Genomic DNA, 21,270 nt, shown 5'->3' on the forward strand with positions numbered 1-21,270 from the left:
GTTTGAATTAGAACCTAGAACTAGTTGTAGATTCTTAAAAAGTATTCCAACTTTTAGAAGCAAAATGTCTAGCACAGATGTGACTGTGGTGGAACTCGACACCACACCTTACCTCCATCTTAAGATGAGGGAGCTAAGGTCACTCTGTAAAATAAAGAAAATAACAATGGGCCCCAAACCTACCAAAATACAGCTCCAGGAGCTTTTGGCAGAGTTTGAAAAGGCCAACCCCTCTGAGGGTGGCAACTCAGAGGAAGAGGATAGTGACTTGGAGGAAAATTCCCCCCTACCAGTCCTATCTAGGGAGAACAGGGTCCCTCAAACCCTGACTCCTAAAATAGTAGTCAGAGATGCTGGTTCCCTCACAGGAGAGACCAACACCTCTGAAATCACTGAGGATAGCCCCAGTGAAGAGGACATCCAGTTAGCCAGGATGGCCAAAAGATTGGCTTTGGAAAGACAGATCCTAGCCATAGAGAGGGAAAGACAAGAGATGGGCCTAGGACCCATCAATGGTGGCAGCAACATAAATAGGGTCAGAGATTCTCCTGACATGTTGAAAATCCCTAAAGGGATTGTAACTAAATATGAAGATGGTGATGACATCACCAAATGGTTCACAGCTTTTGAGAGGGCTTGTGTAACCAGAAAAGTGAACAGATCTCACTGGGGTGCTCTCCTTTGGGAAATGTTCACAGGAAAGTGTAGGGATAGACTCCTCACACTCTCTGGACAAGATGCAGAATCTTATGACCTCATGAAGGGTACCCTGATTGAGGGCTTTGGATTCTCCACTGAGGAGTATAGGATTAGATTCAGGGGGGCTCAAAAATCCTCGAGCCAGACCTGGGTCGACTTTGTAGACTACTCAGTGAAAACACTAGATGGTTGGATTCAAGGCAGTGGTGTAAGTAATTATGATGGGCTGTACAATTTATTTGTGAAAGAACACCTGTTAAGTAATTGTTTCAATGATAAACTGCATCAGCATCTGGTAGACCTAGGACCAATTTCTCCCCAAGAATTGGGAAAGAAGGCAGACCATTGGGTCAAGACAAGGGTGTCCAAGACTTCAACAGGGGGTGACCAAAAGAAAGGGGTCACAAAGACTCCCCAGGGGAAGGGTGATGAGACAACCAAAACTAAAAATAGTAAAGTCTTCTACAGGCCCCCAAAAACCTGCACAGGAGGGTGGGCCCAGAGCCTCTTCACAAAACAATGGGTACAAGGGTAAAAACTTTGATCCCAAAAAGGCCTGGTGTCATAGCTGTAAACAGCATGGACACCAAACTGGAGACAAGGCCTGTCCCAAGAAAGGTTCCACTCCAAACTCCCATCCAGGTAACACTGGTATGGCTAGTCTCCAAGTGGAATCAACAGTGTGCCCAGAGCAAATCAGGGTCCACACTGAAGCTACTCTAGTTTCTGAGGGTGGGGTGGATTTAGCCACACTAGCTGTCTGGCCGCCTAACATGCAAAAATACAGACAGCAACTCTTAATTAATGGGACTAGAATAGAGGGCCTGAGGGATACAGGTGCCAGTGTCACCATGGTGACAGAGAAACTGGTTTCCCCTGGCCAATACCTGACTGGAAAAACTTACACAGTCACCAACGCTGACAATCAGAGAAAAGTACATCCCATGGCAATGGTTACTTTAGAATGGGGAGGGGTCAATGGCCTGAAACAGGTGGTGGTCTCCTCAAATATCCCAGTGGACTGTCTGCTTGGAAATGACCTGGAGTCCTCAGCATGGGCTGAGGTAGAACTAAAAACCCATGCAGCAATGCTGGGTATCCCTGAACTGGTGTGTGTGAAAACCAGAGCACAATGCAAGGCACAGGGTGAACAAGTAGAGCTGGAGTCTGGAAGAATGGCCCAGCCTACCAAGAGAACAGGAAAGTCAGTTGGGAAACCAACTGCAACACAGCAAAAGAAAGGGAACCTCTCTTCTCAGGAAGAAGTTCTGCCCTCTGAGGGAACTGAGCCTTTGGAGCTTGAACCTTACCAGGTTGAGCTCTTGGGCCCAGGGGGACCCTCAAGGGAGGAGCTGTGTAAGGGACAAGAAACCTGTCCCTCTCTTGAAGGCCTTAGGCAGCAAGCTGCTGAAGAGTCCAAAGGCAAGAAAAATGGAACACATAGGGTCTATTGGGAAGATGGACTCCTGTACACTGAGGCCAGAGACCCCAAACCTGGTGCCACTAGGAGAGTGGTAGTGCCTCAGCTGTTCAGGAAGTTCATCCTAACATTGGCCCATGACATTCCCCTTGCTGGACATTTGGGACAAACCAAGACGTGGGAGAGGTTAGTCAACCACTTCTACTGGCCCAATATGTCCAACATGGTTAAGGAGTTTTGCCTCTCCTGCCCCACCTGTCAAGCCAGTGGTAAGACAGGTGGGCACCCAAAGGCCCCCCTCATTCCACTTCCAGTGGTGGGGGTTCCCTTTGAAAGAGTGGGTGTGGACATAGTTGGTCCACTAGAACCTCCCACAGCCTCAGGAAATATGTATATCCTGGTAGTAGTGGATCATGCTACCAGGTATCCTGAAGCTATTCCCCTTAGGTCGACTACTGCCCCTGCAGTAGCCAAGGCCCTCATTGGTATCTTTACCAGAGTGGGTTTCCCCAAGGAGGTGGTGTCTGACAGAGGTACCAACTTCATGTCAGCATACCTAAAGCACATGTGGAATGAGTGTGGGGTGACTTATAAATTCACTACACCATACCATCCACAAACTAATGGCTTGGTTGAGAGATTCAACAAGACATTAAAAGGCATGATCATGGGGCTCCCAGAAAAACTCAAAAGGAGATGGGATGTCCTCTTGCCATGTCTGCTTTTCGCTTACAGAGAGGTGCCACAGAAGGGAGTAGGATTCTCACCCTTTGAACTTCTGTTTGGTCATCCTGTAAGGGGACCACTTGCTCTTGTTAAAGAAGGCTGGGAGAGACCTCTCCATGAGCCTAAACAAGACATAGTGGACTATGTACTTGGCCTTCGCTCTAGAATGGCAGAGTACATGGAAAAGGCAACCAAAAACCTTGAGGCCAGCCAACAGCTCCAGAAGTTTTGGTATGACCAAAAGGCTGCACTGGTTGAGTTCCAACCAGGGCAGAAAGTCTGGGTTCTGGAGCCTGTGGCTCCCAGGGCACTCCAGGACAAATGGAGTGGCCCTTACCCAGTACTAGAAAGGAAGAGTCAGGTCACCTACCTGGTGGACCTGGGCACAAGCAGGAGCCCCAAGAGGGTGATCCATGTGAACCGCCTTAAGCTCTTCCATGACAGGGCTGATGTCAATCTGTTGATGGTAACAGATGAGGATCAGGAGGCAGAGAGTGAACCTCTCCCTGATCTTCTGTCATCAGACCCAAGAGATGGCACAGTAGATGGAGTGATCTACTCAGACACCCTCTCTGGCCAACAGCAAGCTGATTGTAGGAGAGTCCTACAACAGTTTCCTGAACTCTTCTCCTTAACCCCTGGTCAGACACACCTGTGTACCCATGATGTGGACACAGGAGACAGCATGCCTGTCAAGAACAAAATCTTTAGACAATCTGACCATGTTAAGGAAAGCATCAAGGTGGAAGTCCACAAGATGCTGGAATTGGGAGTAATTGAGCGCTCTGACAGCCCCTGGGCTAGCCCAGTGGTCTTAGTCCCCAAACCTCACACCAAAGATGGAAAGAAAGAGATGAGGTTTTGTGTGGACTACAGAGGGCTCAATTCTGTCACCAAGACAGATGCTCATCCAATTCCAAGAGCTGATGAGCTCATAGACAAATTAGGTGCTGCCAAATTCTTAAGTACCTTTGACTTGACAGCAGGGTACTGGCAAATAAAAATGGCACCTGGAGCAAAAGAGAAAACAGCATTCTCCACACCTGATGGGCATTATCAGTTTACTGTTATGCCCTTTGGTTTAAAGAATGCCCCTGCCACCTTCCAAAGGTTGGTGAATCAAGTCCTTGCTGGCTTGGAGTCCTTTAGCACAGCTTATCTTGATGATATTGCTGTCTTTAGCTCCACCTGGCAGGATCACCTGGTCCACCTGAAGAAGGTTTTGAAGGCTCTGCAATCTGCAGGCCTCTCTATCAAGGCATCCAAATGCCAGATAGGGCAGGGAACTGTGGTTTACTTGGGACACCTTGTAGGTGGAGGCCAAGTTCAGCCACTCCAACCCAAGATCCAGACTATTCTGGACTGGGTAGCTCCAAAAACCCAGACTCAAGTCAGGGCATTCCTTGGCTTGACTGGGTATTACAGGAGGTTTGTGAAGGGATATGGATCCATTGTGACAGCCCTCACTGAACTCACCTCCAAGAAAATGCCCAAGAAAGTGAACTGGACTGTGGAATGCCAACAGGCCTTTGACACCCTGAAACAGGCAATGTGCTCAGCACCAGTTCTCAAAGCTCCAGATTATTCTAAGCAGTTCATTGTGCAGACTGATGCCTCTGAACATGGGATAGGGGCAGTTTTGTCCCAAACAAATGATGATGGCCTTGACCAGCCTGTTGCTTTCATTAGCAGGAGGTTACTCCCCAGGGAGCAGCGTTGGAGTGCCATTGAGAGGGAGGCCTTTGCTGTGGTTTGGTCCCTGAAGAAGCTGAGACCATACCTCTTTGGGACTCACTTCCTAGTTCAAACTGACCACAGACCTCTCAAATGGCTGATGCAAATGAAAGGTGAAAATCCTAAACTGTTGAGGTGGTCCATCTCCCTACAGGGAATGGACTTTATAGTGGAACACAGACCTGGGACTGCCCATGCCAATGCAGATGGCCTTTCCAGGTTCTTCCACTTAGAAAATGAAGACTCTCTTGGGAAAGGTTAGTCTCATCCTCTTTCGTTTGGGGGGGGGTTGTGTAAGGAAATGCCTCCTTGGCATGGTTGCCCCCTGACTTTTTGCCTTTGCTGATGCTATGTTTACAATTGAAAGTGTGCTGAGGCCTGCTAACCAGGCCCCAGCACCAGTGTTCTTTCCCTAACCTGTACTTTTGTATCCACAATTGGCAGACCCTGGCATCCAGATAAGTCCCTTGTAACTGGTACTTCTAGTACCAAGGGCCCTGATGCCAAGGAAGGTCTCTAAGGGCTGCAGCATGTCTTATGCCACCCTGGAGACCTCTCACTCAGCACAGACACACTGCTTGCCAGCTTGTGTGTGCTAGTGAGGACAAAACGAGTAAGTCGACATGGCACTCCCCTCAGGGTGCCATGCCAGCCTCTCACTGCCTATGCAGTATAGGTAAGACACCCCTCTAGCAGGCCTTACAGCCCTAAGGCAGGGTGCACTATACCATAGGTGAGGATACCAGTGCATGAGCATGGTACCCCTACAGTGTCTAAACAAAACCTTAGACATTGTAAGTGCAGGGTAGCCATAAGAGTATATGGTCTGGGAGTCTGTCAAACACGAACTCCACAGCACCATAATGGCTACACTGAAAACTGGGAAGTTTGGTATCAAACTTCTCAGCACAATAAATGCACACTGATGCCAGTGTACATTTTATTGTAAAATACACCCCAGAGGGCACCTTAGAGGTGCCCCCTGAAACTTAACCGACTATCTGTGTAGGCTGACTAGTTTTAGCAGCCTGCCACAAACCGAGACATGTTGCTGGCCCCATGGGGAGAGTGCCTTTGTCACTCTGAGGCCAGTAACAAAGCCTGCACTGGGTGGAGATGCTAACACCTCCCCCAGGCAGGAATTGTCACACCTGGCGGTGAGCCTCAAAGGCTCACCTCCTTTGTGCCAACCCCGCAGGACACTCCAGCTAGTGGAGTTGCCCGCCCCCTCCGGCCAGGCCCCACTTTTGGCGGCAAGGCCGGAGAAAATAATGAGAAAAACAAGGAGGAGTCACTGGCCAGTCAGGACAGCCCCTAAGGTGTCCTGAGCTGAAGTGACTCTAACTTTTAGAAATCCTCCATCTTGCAGATGGAGGATTCCCCCAATAGGGTTAGGATTGTGACCCCCTCCCCTTGGGAGGAGGCACAAAGAGGGTGTACCCACCCTCAGGGCTAGTAGCCATTGGCTACTAACCCCCCAGACCTAAACACGCCCTTAAATTTAGTATTTAAGGGCTACCCTGAACCCTAGGAAATTAGATTCCTGCAACTACAAGAAGAAGGACTGCCTAGCTGAAAACCCCTGCAGCGGAAGACCAGAAGACGACAACTGCCTTGGCTCCAGAAACTCACCGGCCTGTCTCCTGCCTTCCAAAGATCCTGCTCCAGCGACGCCTTCCAAAGGGACCAGCGACCTCGACATCCTCTGAGGACTGCCCCTGCTTCGAAAAGACAAGAAACTCCCGAGGACAGCGGACCTGCTCCAAGAAAAGCTGCAACTTTGTTTCCAGCAGCTTTAAAGATCCCTGCAAGCTCCCCGCAAGAAGCGTGAGACTTGCAACACTGCACCCGGCGACCCCGACTCGGCTGGTGGCGATCCAACACCTCAGGAGGGACCCCAGGACTACTCTAAGACTGTGAGTACAAAAACCTGTCCCCCCTGAGCCCCCACAGCGCCGCCTGCAGAGGGAATCCCGAGGCTTCCCCTGACCGCGACTCTTTGAGCCCAAAGTCCCGACACCTGGGAGAGACCCTGCACCCGCAGCCCCCAGGACCTGAAGGACCGGACTTTCACTGGAGGAGTGACCCCCAGGAGTCCCTCTCCCTTGATCAAGTGGAGGTTTCCCCGAGGAACCCCCCCCTTGCCTGCCTGCAGCGCTGAAGAGATCCCGAGATCTCTCATAGACTAACACTGCGAACCCGACGCTTGTTTCTACACTGCACCCGGCCGCCCCCGCGCCGCTGAGGGTGAAATTTCTGTGTGGGCTTGTGTCCCCCCCGGTGCCCTACAAAACCCCCCTGGTCTGCCCTCCGAAGACGCGGGTACTTACCTGCAAGCAGACCGGAACCGGGGCACCCCCTTCTCCCCATTCTAGCCTATGTGTTTTGGGCACCACTTTGAACTCTGCACCTGACCGGCCCTGAGCTGCTGGTGTGGTGACTTTGGGGTTGCTCTGAACCCCCAACAGTGGGCTACCTTGGACCAAGAACTAAGCCCTGTAAGTGTCTTACTTACCTGGTTAACCTAACAAATACTTACCTCCCCTAGGAACTGTGAAAATTGCACTGTCCACTTTTAAAACAGCTATTTGTGAATAACTTGAAAAGTATACATGCAATTTTGATGATTTGAAGTTCCTAAAGTACTTACCTGCAATACCTTTCGAATGAGATATTACATGTAGAATTTGAACCTGTGGTTCTTAAAATAAACTAAGAAAAGATATTTTTCTATATAAAAACCTATTGGCTGGATTTGTCTCTGAGTGTGTGTACCTCATTTATTGTCTATGTGTATGTACAACAAATGCTTAACACTACTCCTTGGATAAGCCTACTGCTCGACCACACTACCACAAAATAGAGCATTAGTATTATCTCTTTTTACCACTATTTTACCTCTAAGGGGAACCCTTGGACTCTGTGCATGCTATTCCTTACTTTGAAATAGCACATACAGAGCCAACTTCCTACACACACTGTCTCGAAACACTGCCGCATGACCACCCGCACTGTTACCCTGCTGGAGCAAGGTGACTTCACAACTGCACTAGATCTGAAAGATGTCTATTTTCCCATACTCCCCCACCTATATCCATTGCTGCTTCATGGCAAGTGGCCCGCATTACCAGTTCAAGGTCTTACATTTCTGGGTCACAACAGCTCTCATGGTCTTCCACATATTCTTAGATGTGGTAGCAGCCCACAGTAGTGCCTAGCCTACACCTGATGCCAACATTTCCCTTCTGCACAGCTTAGAATTCGCCATAAATGCCACGACGTCCATTCTTCAGCCTACTCTGTATCAGCCCTCTCTAGAGCCCATCCTAAATGCATTCGCTGGCAAAGCCTACTCCAACCAGCAGAGGACACTCATTCAAGCAGCTAATGCATCTTTTCCATCCACAACTCGGTCAGAACAGTTACGCCTCCTGGTAATGGCCTCTTGTATAGCCGAAATTGCCCTTGCCAGGCTACACAAGCCAGTTCAGGAGTGCCTTTCAGCACACTAGCCTCAAGTGGACAGTCAATGGGAAGATAGTGTTGAGGAGGGGCTGCCCCAATGTGTCCGATATGGCCCCCATATTGCAAGTCAAAATTACCAGACGCTTCACTGGCTAGGGGTTGCATCTTCAAGGCATCAATTCAAAGTTATCTGTTTGACTCACCGGCGAGTTGTCTACAATAGTTTATTTGAAATTCTGTCAGTCCAGCTAGCCCTAAAAGCTTTCTTCCAGAACAATTAGTGCAGTCCTGATGAGAATGGACATAACCTTGTGGTATTTGCATAAGCGAGGTAGTGTGCACTTGCCGCAGTTCTCAACACTTTAGCAGCACATTTGGCAATTCACCATTGGATACATTGCCTAGTGGAGTACCGCCTCAGAGTGGATAGGGACTTTGCTTACCTGCTCAGCAGGATGTATCAGCAACTCCACTACTTTGCCTGTTGTGTGCGAAAGTGAATTTTTAGCAGATGTGCTCAGCTAGTTACAGATGGGACTTCAAGACATGTTTTGGGGTTCTTTTCTGGAGTCTCATTTTGGGCAGACCTTTAAAAATGTATAGCTTTCCATGTAGTGAATATTTTTGTTTTTTATTAACAGAACAATGGAAACCCTTGAATCCAGAGGAGAAGAAGAGTTACGACCGAGAGTTCCTCCTCGGCTTCCAGTACATTGTGGCTAGCATGCAGAAACCAGAGGGACTTCCCCAGATCAGTGATGTGGTGCTTGATAAGGTAGGCCACCACTAATTTGCAGCCTTTGATTGGACTCTAGGATTCTGCTGTTTTGATAGGTTTCTGTTGGTTGTATTTGGATAGCTTTGTGAGTGACCATTACCTTCTGATTTAACTACTGGTTTCATTTCATCAGTCCTAACTATTTTTATTGTCCATTTTTCACTCTGCATTAAAATCAAAAGTTGATCATAGACCCTGGAAAATAGTGTAAACCTTTCAAATTGTTGATGGGAAAAGCAGCTCTCAGACATTCTTTCTCCATTAATATATTTCCCAACATACCAGGAACATTATTAGTGCACGGTTCCTACTAGATATCCCCTTAAGCTAATCACTGAAAAAAGAGTTGACTGCCTTATACCCTATCTAGTGGTTTGGTCCAGAATTGTGTGCCTTACTTTTTTTCCCCTTGCCTAAGAAAGCTGATGCACTGTTAGATCCTTTGTTAAATTAAACTAAGGAAGCTTTCGGCCCACTGATTATTTTTTTTAAACATTGGTAGGCTTCATAACTCATTTCCTAGCTTCTCATCGGTCGGCGCGCTTCAGTTTAATTTTCTCACTTAAGTGTTTTTTTACTTCGGTAAAGCATGCACAAAGTACTGATACCGTTATTATTGTTCTTTGGCTGAATGTTCAAAAGGAATTTGTTTAAGTTTGTAAAACAATCGACTACAACTTTGCTTTTATATCCTCCCAGGCAAACCGTAGTGTAGGAAGTTGGCTCTGTATGCACTATTTCAAAGTAGGGAATAGTATGCACAGAGTCCAAGGGTTCCCCTTAGAGGTAAGATAGTGGCAAAAAGAGATAGTACTAATGCTCTATTTTGTGGTAGCGTGGTCGCGAAGTAGGCTTATCAAAGGAGTAGTGTTAAGCATTTGTTGTACACACAGGCAATAAATGAGGAACACACACTCAGACTTACATGTAATACTTCAAGTGAAAGGTATTGCAGGTAGGTACTTTAGGAACTTTGAATTAGAAAAATAGCATATACAGTTTTCACATAAATCACATATAGCTATTTTAAAACTAGACACTTAGTGCAAAGTTCCTGGGGGGAGTAAGAGTTTGTTAGTTTTTGCAGGTAAGTAAACCACCTACGGGGTTCAAGTTTGGGTCCAAGGTAGCCCACCGTTTGGGGTTCAGAGCAACCCCAAAGTTACCACACCAGCAGCTCAGGGCCGGTCAGGTGCGGAGTTCAAAGTGGTGCCCAAAACGCATAGGCTTCAACGGAGATGGGGGTGCCCCGGTTCCAGTCTGCCAGCAGGTAAGTACCCGCGTCTTCGGAGGGCAGACCAGGGGTGTTTTGTAGGGCCCCGGGGGGGGGGACACAAGTCCACTCAGAAAGTACACCCTCAGCGGGGCGGCCAGGTGCAGTGTGCAAACACGCGTCTGGTTCTTAATAGGTTTCAATGGGAGACCAAGGGTTCTCTTCAGTGATGCGGGGGGGGGGGCTCTTCGGGGTAGCCACCACCTACACAAGGGAGAGGGCCACCTGGGGCTCCACTGGAGGTCGGATCCTTCAGGCCCTGGGGGCTGCGGGTGCAGAGTCTTTACCAGGCGTTGGATCTTTAGAAGCAGGCAGTCGCGGTCAGGGGGAGCCTCGGGATTCCCTCTGCAGGTGTCTCTGTGGGGGCTCAGCGGGGGCAACTCTGGCTACTCACGGTCTCGCAGTCGCCGGGGAGTCCTCCCTGAAGTGATTGTTCTCTGATTGTCGAGCTGTGGGCGTCGGGTGCAGAGTGTCAAGTCTCACACTTCCGGCGGGAAACGCAAGTTGTTTCAAAGTTGCTTCTTTGTTTCAAAGTTGCAGTCTTTGGTGAACAGGGCTGCTGTCCTCAGGAGTTCTTGGTCCTTCTAGATGCAGGGCAGTCCTCTGAGGATTCAGAGGTCGCTGGTCCCTGGGGAGAGCGTCGATGGAGCAGTGTCTTTAGAAGGGGGGGGAGACAGGCCGGTAGAGCTGGGGCCAAAGCAGTTGGTGTCTCCATCTTCTCTGCAGGGTTTTTCAGCTTAGCAATCCTCTTCTTAGTTTGCAGGAATCTGAGTTCCTAGGTTCTGGGGAGCCCTTAAATACTAAATTTAAGGGCGTGTTTAGGTCTGGGTGGTTAGTAGCCAATGGCTACTAGCCCTGAGGGTGGGTACACCCTCTTTGTGCCTCCTCCCTGAGGGGAGGGGGGCACATCCCTAATCCTATTGGGGGAATCCTCCATCTGCAAGATGGAGGATTTCTAAAAGTCAGTCACCTCAGCTCAGGACACCTTTGGGGCTGTCCTGACTGGCCAGTGACTCCTTGTTTTTCTCATTATCTCCTCCGGCCTTGCCACCAAAAGTTGGGCCGTGGCCAGAGGGGGCGGGCAACTCCACTAGCTGGAGTGCCCTGTGGTGCTGTAACAAAGGGGGTGAGCTTTTGAGGCTCACCGCCAGGTGTTACAGTTCCTGCAGGGGGAGGTGTGCAGCACCTCCACCCAGTACAGGCTTTACTAGCCACAGTGACAAAGGCACTCTCCCCATTTGGCCAGCAACATGTCTCGAGTGTGGCAGGCTGCTAAAACCAGTCAGCCTACACGGGTAGTTGGTTAAGGTTTCAGGGGGCACCTCTGAGGTGCCCTCTGGGATGTATGTTACAATAAAATGTACACTGGCATCAGTGTGCATTTATTGTGCTGAGAAGTTTGATACCAAACTTCCCAGTTTTCAGTGTAGCCATTATGGTGCTGTGGAGTTTGTGCTTGACAGACTCCCAGACCATATACTCTTATGGCTACCCTGCACTTACAATGTCTAAGGTTTTGCCTAGACACTGTAGGGGCACAGTGCTCATGCACTTGTGCCCTCACCTATGGTATAGTGCACCCTACCTTAGGGCTGTAAGGCTTGCTAGAGGGGTGACTTATCTATACTGCATAGGCAGTGTGAGGTTGGCATGGCACCTGTAGGAAGTTGGCTCTGTATGTGCTATTTCAAAGTAAGGAATAGCATGCACAGAGTCCAAGGGTTCCCCTTAGAGGTAAAATAGTGGTAAAAATAGATAATACTAATGCTCTATTTTGTGGTAGTGTGGTCGAGCAGTAGGCTTATCCAAGGAGTAGTGTTAAGCATTTGTTGTACATACACATAGACAATAAATGAGGTACACACACTCAGAGACAAATCCAGCCAATAGGTTTTTATATAGAAAAATATCTTTTCTTAGTTTATTTTAAGAACCACAGGTTCAAATTCTACATGTAATATCTCATTCGAAAGGTATTGCAGGTAAGTACTTTAGGAACTTCAAATCATAAAAATTGCATGTATACTTTTCAAGTTATTGACAAATAGCTGTTTTAAAAGTGGACACTTAGTGCAATTTTCACAGTTCCTAGGGGAGGTAAGTTTTGGTTAGTTTTACCAGGTAAGTAAGACACTTACAGGGTTCAGTTCTTGGTCCAAGGTAGCCCACCGTTGGGGGTTCAGAGCAACCCCAAAGTCACCACACCAGCAGCTCAGGGCCGGTCAGGTGCAGAGTTCAAAGTGGTGCCCAAAACACATAGGCTAGAATGGAGAGAAGGGGGTGCCCCGGTTCCGGTCTGCTTGCAGGTAAGTACCCGCGTCTTCGGAGGGCAGACCAGGGGGGTTTTGTAGGGCACCGGGGGGGACACAAGTCCACACCGAGATTTCACCCTCAGCAGCGCGGGGGCGGCCGGGTGCAGTGTAGAAACAAGCGTCGGGTTTTCAATGTTAGTCTATGAGAGATCTCGGGATCTCTTCAGCGCTGCAGGCAGGCAAGGGGGGGATTCCTCGGGGAAACCTCCACTTGGGCAAGGGAGAGGGACTCCTGGGGGTCACTTCTCCAGTGAAAGTCCGGTCCTTCAGGTCCTGGGGGCTGCGGGTGCAGGGTCTCTCCCAGGCGTCGGGACTTTGGATTCAAAGAGTCGCGGTCAGGGGAAGCCTCGGGATTCCCTCTGCAGGCGGCGCTGTGGGGGCTCAGGGGGGACAGGTTTTGGTACTCACAGTATCAGAGTAGTCCTGGGGTCCCTCCTGAGGTGTTGGATCTCCACCAGCCGAGTCGGGGTCGCCGGGTGCAGTGTTGCAAGTCTCACGCTTCTTGCGGGGAGCTTGCAGGGTTCTTTAAAGCTGCTGGAAACAAAGTTGCAGCTTTTCTTGGAGCAGGTCCGCTGTCCTCGGGAGTTTCTTGTCTTTTCGAAGCAGGGGCAGTCCTCAGAGGATGTCGAGGTCGCTGGTCCCTTCGGAAGGCGTTGCTGGAGCAGGATCTTTGGAAGGCAGGAGACAGGCCGGTGAGTTTCTGGAGCCAAGGCAGTTGTCGTCTTCTGGTCTTCCGCTGCAGGGGTTTCCAGCTGGGCAGTCCTTCTTCTTGTTGCAGGAATCTAATTTTCTAGGGTTCAGGGTAGCCCTTAAATACTAAATTTAAGGGCGTGTTTAGGTCTGGGGGGTTAGTAGCCAATGGCTACTAGCCCTGAGGGTGGGTACACCCTCTTTGTGCCTCCTCCCAAGGGGAGGGGGTCACAATCCTAACCCTATTGGGGGAATCCTCCATCTGCAAGATGGAGGATTTCTAAAAGTTGGAGTCACTTCAGCTCAGGACACCCTAGGGGCTGTCCTGACTGGCCAGTGACTCCTCCTTGTTGCTTTCTTTGTTCCCTCCAGCCTTGCTGCCAAAAGTGGGGGCCGTGGCCGGAGGGGGCGGGCAACTCCACTAAGCTGGAGTGCCCTGCTGGGCTGTGACAAAGGGGTGAGCCTTTGAGGCTCACCGCCAGGTGTCACAGCTCCTGCCTGGGGGAGGTGTTAGCATCTCCACCCAGTGCAGGCTTTGTTACTGGCCTCAGAGTGACAAAGGCACTCTCCCCATGGGGCCAGCAACATGTCTCTAGTGTGGCAGGCTGCTGGAACCAGTCAGCCTACACAGATAGTTGGTTAAGTTTCAGGGGGCACCTCTAAGGTGCCCTCTGTGGTGTATTTTACAATAAAATGTACACTGGCATCAGTGTGCATTTATTGTGCTGAGAAGTTTGATACCAAACTTCCCAGTTTTCAGTGTAGCCATTATGGTGCTGTGGAGTTCGTGTTTGACAGACTCCCAGACCATATACTCTTATGGCTACCCTGCACTTACAATGTCTAAGGTTTTGCTTAGACACTGTAGGGGCACAGTGCTCATGCACTGGTACCCTCACCTATGGTATAGTGCACCCTGCCTTAGGGCTGTAAGGCCTGCTAGAGGGGTGTCTTACCTATACTGCATAGGCAGTGAGAGGCTGGCATGGCACCCTGAGGGGAGTGCCATGTCGACTTACTCATGTTGTTCTCACCAGCACACACAGGCTTGTAAGCAGTGTGTCTGTGCTGAGTGAGGGGTCTCTAGGGTGGCATAATACATGCTACAGCCCTTAGAGACCTTCCCTGGCATCAGGGCCCTTGGTACCAGAGGTACCAGTTACCAGGGACTTATCTGGATGCCAGGGTGTGCCAATTGTGGAAACAATGGTACATTTTAGGTGAAAGAACACTGGTGCTGGGGCCTGGTTAGCAGGGTCCCAGCACACTTCTCAGTCAAGTCAGCATCAGTATCAGGCAAAAAGTGGGGGGTAACTGCAACAGGGAGCCATTTCTTTACAGCACCCTGAGGGGAGTGCCATGTCGACTTACTCGTTTTGTCCTCACCAGCACACACAAGCTGGCAAGCAGTGTGTCTGTGCTGAGTGAGGGGTCTCCAGGGTGGCATAAGACATGCTGCAGCCCTTGGAGACCTTCCCTGGCATCAGGGCCTTTGGTACCAGGGGTAGCAGTTACAAGGGACTTACCTGGATGCCAGGGTGTGCCATTTGTGTAAACAAAGGTTCGATGGCATATGTTGCTGCAGATACACATGTTTGGCACAGTCCGCTGCCTGGTGTTGGGCTCGGAGTATTACAAGTTGTTTTTCTTCGAAGAAGTCTTTTTGGTCACGGGACCGAAGGACTCCTCCCTCTTTGGCTCCATTGCGCATGGGCGTCGACTCCATCTTAGATTGTTTTTTTCCGCTGTCGGGTTCGGACGTATTCCTTTTCGCTCCGTGTTTCGGTTCGGAAAGTTAGTCAGAATCTCGGAAGAAAGCGTCGGTATTGTTCCGTTCGGTATCGGGATAGTTAGGTACATCGACACCGATCATCGGAAGACTTTGGGGCAGTTTCGATCCCCCATCGGGGCCTGGTCGGCCCGACCGCGTGCGACATCGAAGCCGATGGAACGGACCCCGTTTCGTTTCTGCCCAAAATGTCACAGTAAGTATCCTTATACAGATCAGCACTTGGTCTGTAACTTGTGCTTGTCCCCCGAGCACAAGGAGGATACCTGTGAAGCCTGTCGAGCCTTCCGGTCCAGAAAAACACTCCGGGACCGAAGAGCCAGGCGTCACCAAATGGCGTCCACGTCGACAAAACAACGTTTCGACGACGAAGAGGAAACATTCTCGGTTCCGGAATCAGAATCCGGAGACTCCGACGTCGAACAACAGCAACAAACTGTGAGTAAGACGTCGAAAAGTAAATCCATCGACAAACCGAAAGCCCAGGGGACGCCACTGCCAACAGGCCATGGCTCGACCCATAAATCAGGCGACCCGTCGAAGGGGCCGAAAAAGGGCACGCCCATAGCGAAGACACCCGACTCCGGTCGAGGGACCGCCATGGAGCAACCTCGGAGCCGAGAAAGCGGCTCCGAGAGACAAAAACAAGATACCAGCACCGAAAAACATCGGCACCGAGAATCCATGCCGAAAGGAACAAAAATTCTGTCAGTGCCGAAACCGAAAAAAGATTCTCTCTCGGCGCCGAAAAATACCACACCTTCATCCTACTCAGAGGAACAAGGACTAAGTGGCCAAATGCACAAATTTGGACAAGAGCTCCAAAGTGTAGAATCGGACTACACACAAAAGAGACTGTGCATCCAGCAAGATACAGGGAAGATATCAACCCTTCCCCCAATCATGAGGAAAAGAAGGATCGGACTTCCAAAGGATGACACACAACCACAAGCCAAAGTGGTTAAAAAAGTCACGCCTCCGCCCTCTCCTCCACAGGCATCGCCGGCACAAACACCGCCACAAATGCACTCACCAGCGCAAACTACCATAAGTCATAACGATCAGGATCAAGACTCCTGGGACCTGTATGACACCCCAGTGCCGGACAATGATCCCGAGTCATACCCCACAAAGCCGTCACCGCCAGAGGACAGTACCTCATACTCGCAACTGGTGGCTAGGGCTGCAGACTTCCACAATGTCTGTAAGGAAATGCCTCCTTGGCATGGTTGCCCCCTGACTTTTTGCCTTTGCTGATGCTATGTTTACAATTGAAAGTGTGCTGAGGCCTGCTAACCAGGCCCCAGCACCAGTGTTCTTTCCCTAACCTGTACTTTTGTATCCACAATTGGCAGACCCTGGCATCCAGATAAGTCCCTTGTAACTGGTTCTTCTAGTACCAAGGGCCCTGATGCCAAGGAAGGTCTCTAAGGGCTGCAGCATGTCTTATGCCACCCTGGAGACCTCTCACTCAGCACAGACACCCTGCTTGCCAGCTTGTGTGTGCTAGTGAGGACAAAACGAGTAAGTCGACATGGCACTCCCCTCAGGGTGCCATGCCAGCCTCTCACTGCCTATGCAGTATAGGTAAGACACCCCTCTAGCAGGCCTTACAGCCCTAAGGCAGGGTGCACTATACCATAGGTGAGGGTACCAGTGCATGAGCATGGTACCCCTACAGTGTCTAAACAAAACCTTAGACATTGTAAGTGCAGGGTAGCCATAAGAGTATATGGTCTGGGAGTTTGTCAAACACGAACTCCACAGCACCATAATGGCTACACTGAAAACTGGGAAGTTTGGTATCAAACTTCTCAGCACAATAAATGCACACTGATGCCAGTGTACATTTTATTGTAAAATACACCCCAGAGGGCACCTTAGAGGTGCCCCCTGAAACTTAACCGACTGTTTGTGTAGGCTGACTAGATCCAGCAGCCTGCCACACCAGAGACATGTTGCTGGCCCCATGGGGAGAGTGCCTTTGTCACTCTGAGGCCAGTAACAAAGCCTGCACTGGGTGGAGATGCTAACACCTCCCCCAGGCAGGAGCTGTGACACCTGGCGGTGAGCCTCAAAGGCTCACCCTTTTGTCACAGCCCAGCAGGGCACTCCAGCTTAGTGGAGTTGCCCGCCCCCTCCGGCCACGGCCCCCACTTTTGGCGGCAAGGCTGGAGGGAACAAAGAAAGCAACAAGGAGGAGTCACTGGCCAGTCAGGACAGCCCCTAAGGTGTCCTGAGCTGAAGTGACTCTAACTTTTAGAAATCCTCCATCTTGCAGATGGAGGATTCCCCCAATAGGGTTAGGATTGTGACCCCCTCCCCTTGGGAGGAGGCACAAAGAGGGTGTACCCACCCTCAGGGCTAGTAGCCATTGGCTACTAACCCCCCAGACCTAAACACGCCCTTAAATTTAGTATTTAAGGGCTACCCTGAACCCTAGAAAATTAGATTCCTGCAACTACAAGAAGGACTGCCTAGCTGAAAAACCCCTGCAGAGGAAGACAAGAAGACGACAACTGCCTTGGCTCCAGAAACTCACCGGCCTGTCTCCTGCCTTCCAAAGATCCTGCTCCAGCGACGCCTTCCAAAGGGACCAGCGACCTCGACATCCTCTGAGGACTGCCCCTGCTTCGAAAAGACAAGAAACTCCCGAGGACAGCGGACCTGCTCCAAGAAAGGCTGCAACTTTGTTTCCAGCAGCTTTAAAGAACCCTGCAAACTCCCCGCAAGAAGCGTGAGACTTGCAACACTGCACCCGGCGACCCCGACTCGGCTGGTGGCGATCCAACACCTCAGGAGGGACCCCAGGACTACTCTAAGACTGTGAGTACAAAAACCTGTCCCCCCTGAGCCCCCACAGCGCCGCCTGCAGAGGGAATCCCGAGGCTTCCCCTGACCGCGACTCTTTGAATCCTAAGTCCCGACACCTGGGAGAGACCCTGCACCCGCAGCCCCCAGGACCTGAAGGACCGGACTTTCACTGGAGGAGTGACCCCCAGGAGTCCCTCTCCCTTGACCAAGTGGAGGTTTCCCCGAGGAATCCCCCCCTTGCCTGCCTGCAGCGCTGAAGAGATCCCTAGATCTCCCATTGACTTCCATTACAAACCCGACGCTTGTTTCTACACTGCACCCGGCCGCCCCCGCGCTGCTGAGGGTGAAATTTCTGTGTGGGCTTGTGTCCCCCCCCGGTGCCCTACAAAACCCCCCTGGTCTGCCCTCCGAAGACGCGGGTACTTACCTGCAAGCAGACCGGAACCGGGGCACCCCCTTCTCTCCATTCTAGCCTATGTGTTTTGGGCACCACTTTGAACTCTGCACCTGACCGGCCCTGAGCTGCTGGGGTGGTGACTTTGGGGTTGCTCTGAACCCCCAACGGTGGGCTACCTTGGACCAAGAACTGAACCCTGTAAGTGTCTTACTTACCTGGTTAACCTAACAAATACTTACCTCCCCTAGGAACTGTGAAAATTGCACTAAGTGTCCACTTTTAAAACGGCTATTTGTGAATAACTTGAAAAGTATACATGCAATTTTTATGATTTGAAGTTCCTAAAGTACTTACCTGCAATACCTTTCGAATGAGATATTACATGTAGAATTTGAACCTGTGGTTCTTAAAATAAACTAAGAAAAGATATTTTTTCTATATAAAAACCTATTGGCTGGATTTGTCTCTGAGTGTGTGTACCTCATTTATTGTCTATGTGTATGTACAACAAATGCTTAACACTACTCCTTGGATAAGCCTACTGCTCGACCACACTACCACAAAATAGAGCATTAGTATTATCTATTTTTACCACTATTTTACCTCTAAGGGGAACCCTTGGACTCTGTGCATGCTATTCCTTACTTTGAAATAGCACATACAGAGCCAACTTCCTACAATGTCCAACTGCATTCCGATCCTATAGAGGATGATTTCTTATTTAACACCCTCTCGGCTACACATAGCCAATATCAATGTCTCCCAATGCTACCAGGGATGTTACGGCACGCGAAACAAATTTTTGAGGAGCCCGTAAAATCAAGAGCCATCACCCCAAGGGTGGATAAGAAATACAAACCACCACCCACAGACCCAGTGTTTATTACTTCGCAGTTACCACCCGACTCTGTGGTAGTAGGGGCAGCTCGCAAAAGAGCAAATTCACATACATCTGGCGACGCCCCACCTCCGGACAAAGAAAGCCGAAAATTTGACGCGGCAGGGAAAAGAGTGGCGTCACAGGCAGCCAACCAGTGGCGCATCGCAAATTCACAAGCGCTGCTGGCCAGATATGACCGCGCACACTGGGACGAGATGCAACTTCTCGTAGACCATCTTCCCCAGGAATACCAAAAAAGGGCGCAGCAAATAGTGGAAGAGGGACAAACGATCTCAAACAATCAAATCCGCTCTTCACTAGACGCAGCCGATACTGCAGCAAGAACAGTCAACACTGCTGTCACCATAAGGAGACACGCTTGGCTACGCACTTCAGGCTTCAAACCTGAAATCCAGCAGGCTGTCCTTAATATGCCCTTCAACGAGAAACAACTGTTTGGCTCGGAAGTGGATACAGCCATTGAAAAACTTAAAAAGGACACAGACACGGCCAAAGCCATGGGCGCACTCTACTCCCCGCAGAGCAGAGGCTCTTTCAGAAAAACTCCATTTAGAGGGGGGTTTCGTGGCCAACCCACAGACACCACCAGCCAACAATCAAGAACCACACCATATCAGGGTTCCTTCCAAAGGGGTGGTTTCAGGGGATATCGGGGGGGTCAATTCCCAAGGAGTAGGGGAAGATTCCAGACTCCAAAAACACCTCCACCTAAACAGTGACTTTCAAGTCACGCAACCCCTTCACTCAACACCAGTGGGGGGAAGACTAAGCCAATTCTACCAATCTTGGCAACAGATTACAACAGACAATTGGGTATTAGCAATAATCCAACATGGCTATTGCATAGAATTCCACAACTTCCCACCAAACATCCCCCCCCAAAACACGCAAAATGTCACAACATCATTTAGAACTTTTAGGACTAGAAGTTCAAGCACTACTGCAAAAGGATGCAATAGAATTAGTACCAGTACAACAAAAAAACACAGGAGTTTACTCCCTGTACTTTCTAATCCCAAAAAGAGACGAAACATTGAGACCAATATTAGATCTCAGGACACTAAATACCTACATCATATCGGACCATTTTCACATGGTCACACTACAAGACATCATTCCACTGCTCAAACAGCAAGATTACATGACCACATTAGACCTAAAGGATGCGTACTTTCATATACCAATACACCCTTCTCACAGAAAGTACCTACGGTTCGTATTCAAAGGAATACATTACCAATTCAAGGTGTTGCCATTCGGAATAACAACTGCACCAAGAGTGTTCACAAAATGTCTAGCAGTAGTAGCAGCACACATCAGGAGACAACAGATACATGTGTTCCCTTACCTAGACGACTGGCTAATCAAAACCAACACAGTAAAAAAATGCGCAAACGACACCACCTTTGTCATACAAACCCTTCACAAACTGGGGTTTTCCATCAACTACACAAAATCACACCTAGAACCGTGTCAAACACAACAATATCTAGGAGCAACCATCAACACATCAAAAGGAATTGCCACTCCAAGTCCACAAAGAGTGCAGGCATTCCACAAGCTAATAAGTGCTATGTTTCCAAACCAAAAGATACAAGCAAAATTTGCGCTAAAACTTCTAGGCATGATGTCATCATGCATAGCCATTGTCCCAAACGCAAGACTACACATGCGACCCTTACAACAGTGTCTAGCATCACAATGGTCACAGGCACAGGGTCAACTTCAAAATCTGGTGTTGGTAGACCGCCAAACATACCTCTCGCTTCTATGGTGGAACAGCAAAAATTTAAACAAAGGGCGGACGTTTCAGGACCCAGTGCCTCAATACGTTATAACAGATGCTTCCATGACAGGGTGGGGAGCACACCTCAATCACCACAGCATTCAAGGACAATGGGATATACACGAAACAAAACTTCATATCAATTACCTAGAACTGTTGGCAGTATTTCTAGCGTTAAAAGCCTTCCAACCCATAATAACACACAAATACATTCTTGTCAAAACAGACAACATGACAACAATGTATTATCTAAACAAACAAGGAGGAACACACAACACAATTGTGCCTCCTAACACAAAAAATTTGGCAGTGGGCGATTCACAACAACATTCGCCTAATAGCACAATTTATTCCAGGAATACAAAACCAACTAGCAGACAACCTTTCGCGAGACCACCAACAAGTCCACGAATGGGAAATTCACCCCCAAGTTCTGAACAAGTACTTTCAAATTTGGGGAACACCCCAGATAGATTTGTTCGCAAC

The 21,270-nt window shown here is 49.5% G+C and overlaps 1 protein-coding gene across 8 annotated transcripts in view; it reads left to right on the forward strand.

Moving 5' to 3' along the window:
* EIF4G1 (eukaryotic translation initiation factor 4 gamma 1) overlaps window positions 1-21,270 on the forward strand; it is a 723,480-nt gene that overhangs the window by 414,167 nt on the left and 288,043 nt on the right. For all 8 annotated transcript variants that reach the window (XM_069212975.1, XM_069212971.1, XM_069212974.1 and 5 more), the window contains one exon: window positions 8,686-8,819. In XM_069212975.1, the coding sequence (XP_069069076.1) occupies window positions 8,686-8,819 (134 nt within the window). The remainder of the gene's footprint in view (window positions 1-8,685; window positions 8,820-21,270) is intronic.

This window comes from Pleurodeles waltl, chromosome 11 (assembly GCF_031143425.1).
Source record: "Pleurodeles waltl isolate 20211129_DDA chromosome 11, aPleWal1.hap1.20221129, whole genome shotgun sequence".
Classification (NCBI taxonomy): Eukaryota; Metazoa; Chordata; class Amphibia; order Caudata; family Salamandridae; genus Pleurodeles; species Pleurodeles waltl.